Raw genomic sequence first — 11,400 nt, forward strand, 5'->3', positions numbered from 1 at the left:
CCCAGAGTTCAGGCCCCACGACCAGACCCCCAAAAAATAAAATAAAATAAAAATAAATAAATAAAAAGAAAAAAACTTTTAAATGGTAATAGGTCTTTTTTCCTCCCATTACTGGGGTTTTGAACTCAGAGCCTAATGCTTGCTAGGCAGGCACTCTCATCACTTGAGTAATGACCTCACCAAGGCTAATATTTTAGCATGATAAAAATATATGCACTTCAATCAAAGCCAAATATCCAATTAAAGAATAAGAAAAATACTTTAATATTTTTAAATAATAGACAAACTAATTTGACAACAAAAAAAACAGAACAGCTGGGTGCAAGTGGCTATGTCTGTTACCTTAGGCAGTCAAGAGGATGAGATCTGAGGATCATAGTTCAAAGCCAGTCCAGGCAGAAAAGTCCTTTTGAGACTCATCTCCAATTAACAACTCAAAAACTGGAAGTGGAAGTATGGCTCAAAGTTGTAGAGATTTAACCTTGAGCAAAAGATCCCAGGGACGGGTCCCAGGCTCTAATTTCAAGCCCCACAACCAACAAAAAAGAAAGAAAAAGAAAAAGGAAACAGAAAGTTTGGAAAAGATAAAATGGACTCCATTATTAAATATCATTATTTGCTGGGAATGTGGCTTAGTGGTAGAGTGCATAGAGAGCCCTGGGTTTGATTTCTCAGTACCACATAAACAGAAAAGGCCAGAAGTGGTGCTGTGGCTCAAGTGGTAGAGTGCTAGCCTTGAGCAAAAGAAGCTTAGTGGGACAGTGCCCATGACCTGCGTTCAAGCCTGGGGCTGGCAAAAAAAAAAAAAAAAATCATTATTTTTCTCTATAGCAGCAACTGTGAGAACTGGAAGCCCGGCTCAAATGGTTGAACACTTGCCTAGTAAGAAAAGGACAAGACTTTGGATTTAATCTTTAGTACAGCAAAAAACAAAAATCAAAATCTGAGAAACTATTAGGGATATTAGCATTATAAAGGCATAAATTAAAACTCAGAAAACAATAATATTCTCATATTCCAACAAACCAGATAAAAGACATAACAGAAGTAGAAACTCCACTTACAATAGCAGAAAATGTACAAAAACAACTTTGCAATGTTACTGAAGAGGAAGGTGTGGTGTGGCGCCTACACTTTCAGTACTGGGAAGGCTGAAGCAAGAGGATCACTGAAGTCTAGGGGTTCTACACCAATCTGGCCACATGGCAAGAACCCCACCTCCAAAAAAAAGTTATTGACTTGACAGTAAGAAATGAACATATATTCTATTCCTGAACACAGGATATTAATATTCAGCTGGATCTTGAACTTCAAAAATACATTGACTATTCCAAATAATGCTTTATTAATATTTACAGGGTAGCTGGGCATGGAAGGAGTACACACCTGTAGTCCTAAGACTGACAGCAAACAAGCCCATGTAACATAGTGAGACCTTATCTTGAATATGTAACATCACCACCACCAACAAAACATGTTGGTGGGTGTAAGATTAGTTAATTCTAAGCTTTATTACCTAACTCTAGCTAATAAGGAAAACTTCTCTGAACTCTGAGAAGAATGAACAAGCACAATAACCAAAACCAAAACAGGGGGGAAGGACCATTCATATAAATAAGTAAAATATGAGAGAAGGGGTAACAATGTCCAAAAAGAAATGTACTCTCTACCTGACTTATGTAATGGTAACCCTTTTGTATATCACCTTTATAATCATACAAAAATTAAATTCAAAAACAGGTAAAGTGATCAGCAAAACAAAATAATTTTCCATTAGTAATAAATTATACAAAGCAACTGTGGCTAAGACTTTATTAAGACTTCAACTCAGTAGGAAAAAGCTGGACTGCTCAGTAAATCTTTACTGTGATGGCTGGGGAGCCACCTGGGGAAAAGTAGACATGAGTCCCAATATCAACACTGCAATTCTATGAATAAATGCATTTAGCATAAAAATAAAAGTATCAAGAAAAAAATCACAAGAATATTCATTATAACTAGAAATCATATTGGATTAAGGAAGAGTTTTCTTATGATAAAATCTTTAGAATCTGAACAGGATGTAAATTTAACTGCATTTTTTTTCATTTCTGCTGGGAAAAAATGTATATATAATGTCAAAATACGTGAAAAAACTGTGGAAATATCTGCAATCATATGTCAAAGACTAAGAACTAATTTCCTTGAAACCTGAGTTCCTATAAACCACAATATTAACATCTCAAAGAACATTAATAAAGAAAACAAATACGGTTCATTTATTTGTGAAAGAGATGCTTACGAAAAATGTTCCTATTAAACAGGCAATTTTAAAAAGGGTTTAAAAACCTACTCCATTCATTACCAAGAAAATGAACAAGCAGCTAGCAAGCACTCTGACACCGTCTGCAGGACAGAAACGGGAACAACCTCCATGGAAGACAATTGGACAGTTAATCAAAGTTTAAAACAGTATACATCCTTTGACCCAGCAATTGCACTTCTAGGAATTATCTTAAAGATCCTAGATACTTTTGTGTGCAAATTTCTACACGTACCATTGATTGTAATAAGACTATAAACATTTTAAATGCTCATTCAAACAACACACACGTACATTGCTTTCCATTCTAGGGAAGGCAGGCAATTAGCTCAGGTAAAACATGAAAGTAAAACCTGCTTTTTACTATATGTTCTTTTATATCATTTGAATTTTACACTTTACTTATTAGACTGACTTTAGTATTATTTTTTTACCCAGCTTTACCAATTGTATATTTTTCCTCCTCTCTGTATTTCAGTTCCTGTGTTAGAATTGATGTTTAACTGTCTGCTGGGCACATTTCATTTAATCACATTCACATGGTAACTTGCATCTCATTACCCTGTGTCTTGCTCTTGAGCTTTATCTCTGCAGACTATTCTATAAAAGCACACTTTCCTTGTTCTTTACTGGGTGCAGAGAAATCACCAATCATTCAGATTAAGAAGCTATGAATTCTACAGCCTATAAGGCAACCCCATAATCCATACTAAGTTTCAGAGATGATCAGAAAGGCAAGAAGGTTTCACAAAGTATCATTTGCACTGGGACAATAGATGCAGTCTAATCTACTACCTGCATGTTTAAGAATTTTTATCTGTCCAGAGTCAATGGAGTCACAGGAGAAGGAATCGTAGCAATCAATCAAATCCACTACACACTAATATGATCTACGTGTAATGCCAGTGTATTTAGAATTTTTAAGTGCATGTGTGTATGTAAGGTACATATGTACATAAATGTATAAATGCATATGTACTCGATATTTACATCTAAAGACTATCAGATGATGATATCAAGGAGTCACACACAAATGTTAAGTATGCCCAAGGAGACTCACATGATACCAGGACTGAGTACAGAGGGAGAAGAGATCAAGTAGGGAAGGTCAGAGCAGGCTCCCATGGGGTCGGGTGGGGGGGTGGGAGGGGTGGGGGGTGATGAGCTCCAACAGAAGAGAAGAAATAAGAAAATGGAATGAGGAATAAGAAAATTCCTGGATGATGAATTAATATGTGCAATGGGCTCTGTGGTAAGAGGGAGACACAGAGATTTTAATTATAAAGCAAGAGAATATAATGGAAGAATAACCTGAAGATGAACAGAGGCAGACTATATGGTGTCATTTACATCATGCTAAGAATTCTTGACTTATTTTATGAGCAATGAAAAGCTAAGAAAGTCTAGGCACAGTGGTTTACACCTGTAATGTCACCACATGGGATGCAAAAGCAGTAGGATCAAGAGTTTAAGGCAAGACTGAGCTACATAATGAGACCAGCTCTGAAAATACACATACACACATGTACACACACATATGCCAGGAATTATAAATAGGGATGAGAACAGATTTGTAGATGCGAAAGATTTGTGTGTTATATGAATTGAAGGCAAGAGCAGCAGCTACTATAGGAGATTTAAGTGAGAGATGACAGCAGTAGGGACTAGAGCTACAAAGGAAATAAAATAAAGAAAACCTGGTGATTGATTACACCTGAAGAATAAGGACGTGGAAAACTGCAAAGGAGGAGACACCCAAATTTCAGGCTGCGTAACTAAGGCTAATGATGCCATCACTGCGGGAAAGGGAAAATATGTCAGGAAGACCTGGATGATTCATTTTGTTTTCATGGGAAGCTAAAGATGCAAAAAGGATGAGAAAGGGACCTTCCAGTACATGGAAGTCTTTAGAGAAGGAATAAAAATGAGAAATGAGATTAGAGGTCAAAGACATAAAGTTAGACCTTAAAAATATATGCTGCCACATACAACAGATGTAGACATTCTTCTTCATCACCTCAAATTTTTTAAAATATCTCAGAATAGAGCAGTATGGGGTAGTACTTACAATGCAACACCTGGGGAAATAATTAGCATGAAAGAATTTCAAAGTGCACTATTTAAATATCAGCTATTTTCCCAAATTTCGAAAATAAAAGATGTCTACACAAAGAAGGAGGAATGAAGCATCCGCAGGGGAAAGGGAAGGAGAAAGAGAAAACATGCCTCCACTACATGAATTTTCACAGTTTAGACACGTTTTATCTTTAGCACTGGACCAATGGCTATTACTGGCCTTGTGTGCTAAGGGAATGCAGAAATTGTCCACACCTAAAGCCAGTATCTGAAATCATGGCTTCTACTGCCCTCATATGGTAACAGTGAGGAATTGTGCCTATCAGCTTCAAGGAACCTGGGTATGTGCCCACAAGAAGCCCATGGTGTAATAATTAATCCATGACCAAAGACCCAGACTGAAGTGGCAGAGGGCAAACTGTTTGTTTCTAAGAGGTTTATCTTTTAATCTCCTAAAGTGCAAAAATATAAGTGGTTGTTATTAATTTTAGATAAGATAAAAGATTTCTCCTTTTTTTCTTTCTCACACTAATGCACACATATTCCTCAATTCTAACCCACCCAGGCTGATACTGACATTTCAAATCCACTTCATGGTATATTACGTATTTGACTATATACAAATAGTCATTTTAGTTTCAGAGGTAAATATAAATGGGTTGGTGCACATTTCCAGCATGCGTCAATAACCTCATGACAAATATTAGCAATTACCTTTGTGCAAAATTCCCTTTGTTATCTTTAAATTAAACAAAGAATTTTTTACTACTCAGAAGTATAAGTCACAGTAGTAAATACAATTCAAAAACCATCATTTTTCTGAAAACTTATCTGCTAGACAAATATATCCATGATATGATCAACTCAACATCATTCACAAAAAAAATGGTGAATGACTAGCACATCATTCGTGACAATTTTCTTCATGAAAAAAATGAACTTGTCCAATATAATATTTGGCTTTCGGCGCAGTATTTAATTATCTACCTTCTTTCTGCTACATTGAATATTCACTTTCAAATAGGCCTCTTTAAAATCATCTACATACATGCATCAGCTTGATTTGGTTTTGTCTTTTAAGGCATTTGAATTCAAAGATAGAAAACACCAGGCCAACACATGAATTTATTGCATTGGGGAAAAAAATTTTAATTCTCAATCTGTTGTTTTCTTATTGAAGACACCGCATAATTTTGTCTCTCAGCATATTCTTGATCTTTACCTTCCCCTCCCATTAAAATCTAAGCACCACTATCCTTTCTGTCCCTGGACATTCCAAAATATTAATAATCCAACTAGTTTTCCTTAATCCTCTTGGTTCTCTGGCTGAAACATTGCCTAAACCAACCACCTCTCCCCCTCCCCCCTTCTTTCTTCCGTCTCAGAATGCCTAACTCTCGCACACTCGGCTGGTTTTTTTCACCAAAATCCCGACTAGAAACGCTCATCTGTCTTTTGTCCTTAATTGAGCACTTTTTGAAGTAATTTTCCACAGTTAGGCGCCAATGTCTCTCTTCCACCAGATCACACCGTAATCTTGTAGGGGAAAGAGATTGGGAATCGAGTACGCAAGAAACGTTTGGGAATGTCAGCGAGACAGGAGGCGCTCCCTTTGAAAGACAAACCCCAGTCCCGGTCCAGCCCGCGGAACACAACCGCCGCCGCCACAAAAAGACTTTTCTCGGGTTCCCTCTGACCGTCTCCAAGACAGTTTTCCAGTTCCCGCACTCCCGCTCCCGGTGCCATGTGGGGCTGGCCGGTCTTCGTCCCCGGGACAAGACCGGGTCGCGGACGCCTCCCCGCACGCCGCCGGGACCCGGGACCCGCGCCCACGACTCACCTGGCAGGTGCGGCCGCCCGGAGAGTTGCACGAAGCGGTTGAGTTGGCCAGAACCCCGAACCCCGCTGCCCCCACTGCCCCCGCCGGCCCCGCTACCTCCGCCGCCACCACCGGCCGCGCCTCCTCCCCGCCGGCGGTTCCGGTCCCAGCCCTGGGCGGCCGACATGACCCGCTAGCGATTGCCGCAGCCCGGTCCCGGCACAGCCCCTGACTCGGCGGCACCAGCCGAGCCTCCTTCCTGGGCTCCTCAAGAGACCGGAGAGACAGGGAAGCGGGGGGAGCGCCGGGTGTCACCAACGACCAATAACAAACCACTTTGGTGACAGACAGCCAATGGGTAGTCGTCTTCTTGGGAGGCGGGGGGAGGCGGAGAGAGACGTGGTAACCATAGCTATGGCTAAAAAAAAAAAAAAAAAGTAGGGGCAGAGCCAGACAGAAGTAGCCACGCCCAGATCGCATCTACCCCGCTGAACCAGCGAGATCAGGCTGGTCAATCAAACCCCAAGCAGGTGAAGCCACGCCTGCAGAGAGGCTCTCGGCCAAGGCCGGTACTCCCAAGCATGGTTAGGACTCAGGAAGTCTTCCTCATAAACACTGCAGTCAAAAGCAGGGTTTGCACCCGGGCATGTATTTCAGGGCAACACGGCTTTCTGCCAGCTTTGCAGATCCAGATTCTATTCCCCGACAGTGCACACACAAAGGGCTTGTCCCCCGCCGAAGAGACAGGGGCGGGGTCAAAGCCTAAATATAAAAACAAAATCTTCCCGGGTTTCATCATTCGTCCTGTCTTTCAAGGGGGCACTGGCGGGACTCTTCCCCGAATAAACCATGTTCAGAGCAGTTTTAAACCTGGTTAGCTAATATACAAAAATATTCAAACTTACCAGTAACAATAGAAATACAATTTGAAACTCTAATGAAAAACCAGTTCTAGCTTATTACATCAGTAAAGACAAAAAAAAAAACCAAAACAAACACCCAACTGTGTCTGTATAGACTACTAAGAAGAAGATTCAATTGATGGCTGGTGGCTAGGTAAACGGTTTTGTTCAATCAAAGCCATTTTGCTCGCAGAAAAAAATTTTTTTCTTAAGCAGCATACAATATATGCAACAGAAAGTGCAGAATTAAATAACAGGAGCAGACGATTAGATTGAAGAGAATGCAGATGTGTAGATCAACATCTATTTTTCCAAAATTAAACAAAAATTGGCTTTGAGCTGGGAGGGGGGGCAATGCAAAGTGGGAACATGAAGAGTACCCTCTGATGTTTATGAATGATAAGGGAAAGGGAAGCAAACTTTTTTTTAAAGGTTTTTAGATCTGATGGATTTTTTTTTTCCTCCTGTGAGGTTTCAATGAAGAGGACTCGCGGCGTTGCCGAGGAAAAAAGGAAGAAACTGCTTGGCTGCGGAAGACAAATACCTTTTGATCCTACCTTGCAAATTTCAAGCTGCCAATGGCCCCACAGAACCCCCATTTTTCCCTGCTTATTCAAACATCTGAAACCTGAAAAAAACTGTTCTAAAATATGAAAAGCAAAGCTAAAAATTAATTTTCCTAAATAATTTGTATACCCAAAATTATATAACTGAATAACTAAATAGCAGAAGGAATTTTTATAGGAACGTTCCAACTAATAAAGAATGACAGAATAACGCTGTCTTGCAACCCATGAGTTAAGAGATTTATTCCGAGATATCAACCTCTCTCACTATGTACCTCCAGATAAGCATGCTTATGAAGTAGTCTTGTGCAGGAGAGGGGGGAGGGAATCAAGGCAGATGCGAGGGGTTCATGTCTATAATTCCAGCTATTCAGGAGACTATGATTTGAGGATTGCAGTTCATGGCTACCTGGAAATGTCTGCAAGACTATCTTCAAGAAACCAGCAAGAATTCAGGACTGTAGGCATGACTCACATACCGTGCCAGCCATGAAGAAGCAAACTAATAGAGAAAATACACTAAATCTGAGCTTCATCAGACATCACTATTCAGGTTATAGGGAAGAGAAACACGTTAAACAATGCTACAGCAAAATCCACTACAGAAATTCTACATGACAACAAAATACATTGAAAGGAAAAAAAGACATTTGGAGGGAGAAATATATACATTAAAGTGACTTATGTGATGTTTGCAAACCTGTAATCCCAACCCTGAGAAAACTTAGGCATGAGGATCTAGAGTTTGAGGCAAACATAAGTTACTTAGACATTATTACCTGTTGACAGAAGTACACACAATCATCTATAAGTGATCTTACTAAGAATATAAATCTGAATAAAATCAAGCCTTTAGGGCTGGGAAGGTGGCTCAGTAGTAGGGCGCTTGCTTTGCATGCATGAGGCCCTGGGTTTGATTCCTCAGTACCACATAAGCAGGAAAAAAAAAAGCTGGAAGTGGTGCTGTGGCTCAAGTGGTACAGTGCTAGCCCTTGAGCTGAAGAGCTGAGGGACAGCGCCCAGGCCCAGAGTTCAGGCCCACGTCCGGACTCAAAAAAAAAAAAAAATCAAGCCTTTAGTTCTAAATACCAGTTTACAGAAAATAAAAGGGACAAAGAAGCAGAAAAAGGGTGTAGGAGAATAGTTTAGTGTAGATTGTGTTCTTAGTGTGTTTGAGGCTGAAATCTGAAGATCACAGTTCAAAGCCAGCCAGGCAGCAAAGTCTGAAAGATTTTTCTCCAATTAAGCAGCAAAGGCTGGAAATAAAGGTACAGCCAGCGTTGTATAGAAAAAGCTAAGGGTAGCCGGGCACCAGTAGCTCACACCTGTAATCATAGCTATTCAACAGGCTGAGATCTGAGAATTATGGTTCAAAGCAAGCACAGGCAGGAAAGCCCATGAGACTCTTATCTCCAGTAAACCACTCAGAAAATCCGCAGTGGCAGTATGGCTCAAGTGGTAGAGCACTAACTTTGAGATGAAGAGATGAAGAACAGTGTCCAGGCCCAGAGTTCAAGCCCCATGACCGACGAAAGAAAGAAAGAAAGAAAGAAAGAAAGAAAGAAAGAAAGAAAGAAAGAAAGAAAGAAAGAAAGAAAGAGAGAGAGAGAGAGAGAGAGAAAGAAAGAAAGAAAGAGAGAGAGAAAGAGAGAGAGAAAGAGAAAGAGAGAGAGAAAGAGAAAGAGAGAGAGAAAGAGGGGGCTGGGAAGGTGGCTCGGTGGTAGAATGCTCACCTTGCATGCTTAAAGCCCTGGGTTCAATTCCTCAGCACCACATAAGCAGAGAAAAAAAGCCTGAAGTGGCGCTGTGGTTCAAGTAGTAGAGTGCCAGCCTTGAGCTGAAGAGCTGAGGGACAGCACCCAGGCCAAGAGTTCAGGCCCCACAACTGGACCCCCCCCCCAAAAAAAAGAGAGAAAGAGCTAAGGGTTAGTGCCCAGGCCCTAAGTACCAGGAAGGGGAGAGGAAGACAACAAGGAGAGATAATACGTTAAAATTGGTGTGCTATAATCTGTAACCCACATAATATAGAAAACTGTATAAAACAAACTATTTCCTTTAACATTATTTTGCAAGGAAAAGAAAGAAGAAATGAGAACCAACAGATTAGATCTATAGCCTATTAAAACTTTGATACAGAAATATTAGTCAAATTCATTGTTTGGTCTTTGGGTATTGACTAGACAAGCCAACTCGTGTGTGTGTGTGTGTGTGTGTGTGTGTGTGTGTGTGTGTGTGTGTGTGTGTGCTGGGGACTTGAACTCAGGGCCTTGAGCTCTCTCACTTTCTCAGAGCAGATAATCTACCACTTAAGCCACACCTCTAGTCTGGCTTTTTGCTGGTTAATTGAAGATGAATCTCTCAAACTTTACTGCCCAGACTGGCTTTGAAATGTATCCTCAGATCTCAGCCTCCTGAAGCCAATTATTTTTTAAGAGAAATTTACTTTCATATTCAATTATATTGAGGAATGATTAATAGGCATTATGGATGTTTTGTTTGAAAAAGAGTTCGGATTGGCAAAACACTGACATCTAGAATGTGCTTCAACATAATGGGAGTGAGGATAGCAGGGAAGATGGAGTGAGGGATGGAGACTAGGTAACAATGCAGATGAAACAGTGAGTTGCTATTTAATGTAAATGGATTGTGGTACTTGGCATTTGTTATGTAGTCTCTCTCTTCTTTGGTGTATATAATATATATATATATATATATCTGAGTTTTTCCCTCATAAATAGCTTTTTAATAAACTAGTTTGTAAGAACAGTTTTAGATTGTGCTAATGTATACTATGGACTTTGGCTCATAATGATGTGTCACCATTGGTTCATTGATTATAACAGATGAGCCACACATTGTGTGGGATGGTAATGAATGGAGAGGCTGTGTAGAGGGGAGAGGAATGGTGGGTGCTATCCGTGTTATCCATTCAGTTTTGCTGAGAACTTAAAACTACTCTGAAAAATAAAGTCCTATGAGGAGGAGGAGGAGAAAAGGGGGAAGAGGAAGAAGGTGAGGAGAGGGAGGGGGAGGGAAGAAGAAGGAAACCGAGAATGAGAAGGAGGAGAAGAAGAAGGAGAAGGAGAAGAAAAAGAGGAGGAGGAGGAAGGAGGGGTGGGGGGGGAGGAGGAAGAGGGAGGAGGGAGAGAGGGAGAGGGGGAGGAGAAGGGGGAGGAGGAGGAGAATGGGGAGCAACCTGTCAGGGGACACAAAGATCTTGAAAAATCTTGTCTATATATATTCAAGTTGGATAGCCCTCTGGACGACAGGATAGACTATAGCACCCTAAAATACCAGTCTCATCCTACCCAGGCAGGCATTTGATCAACATAAGAGCAAAGAAGGATTGTATTTCCAGGCTAGCCCAGGCAAAAATACCAAGAAAACCCCTTCTCAACCAGTGGCTAGATGTAGTAGCACATGGATGTCATTCAGCAATGTGGAGGTAGAGATCATGAGATCTAAGTTCCAGGGCAGCCTAGGCAGAAAGCATAATCTTATCTTTAAAATTATAAAACAGGGGCTGGGAAGGTGGTTCAGTGGTAGAGCACTTGCCTTGCATGCTCGAGGCCCTGGGTTCGATTCCTCAGCACCACATAAGCAAAAAGAAAAAAACCGGAAGTGGTGCTGTGGCTCAAGTGGTAGAGCGCTAGCCTTGAGCTGAAGAGCTGAGGGACAGCGCCCAGGCCCAGAGTTCAGGCACCACGACCAGACCAAAAGAAAAAAAAGAAATAA

At 40.7% G+C, this 11,400-nt stretch overlaps 1 protein-coding gene across 3 annotated transcripts in view; it reads right to left on the bottom strand.

Annotated features, from left to right (window-relative positions):
• Positions 1–6,522, bottom strand: part of Klhdc10 (kelch domain containing 10) — a 51,410-nt gene extending 44,888 nt beyond the window's left edge. Inside the window, exon 1 of one of the 3 annotated variants that reach the window (XM_013036428.1) lies at positions 6,219–6,470. In XM_013036428.1, coding sequence (XP_012891882.1) covers positions 6,219–6,384 — 166 coding nt within the window. In that variant the 5' untranslated portion in view covers positions 6,385–6,470. Of the gene's footprint in view, positions 1–6,218 lie in introns of all 3 variants that reach the window. The other 2 variants (XM_013036429.1, XM_013036427.1) reach the window with 2 other exon arrangements.
• Between the last annotated feature and the right edge of the window lie 4,878 nt (positions 6,523–11,400).

Source organism: Dipodomys ordii, unplaced genomic scaffold (assembly GCF_000151885.1).
Source record: "Dipodomys ordii isolate 6190 unplaced genomic scaffold, Dord_2.0 Scaffold285, whole genome shotgun sequence".
NCBI classification, from domain to species: Eukaryota; Metazoa; Chordata; class Mammalia; order Rodentia; family Heteromyidae; genus Dipodomys; species Dipodomys ordii.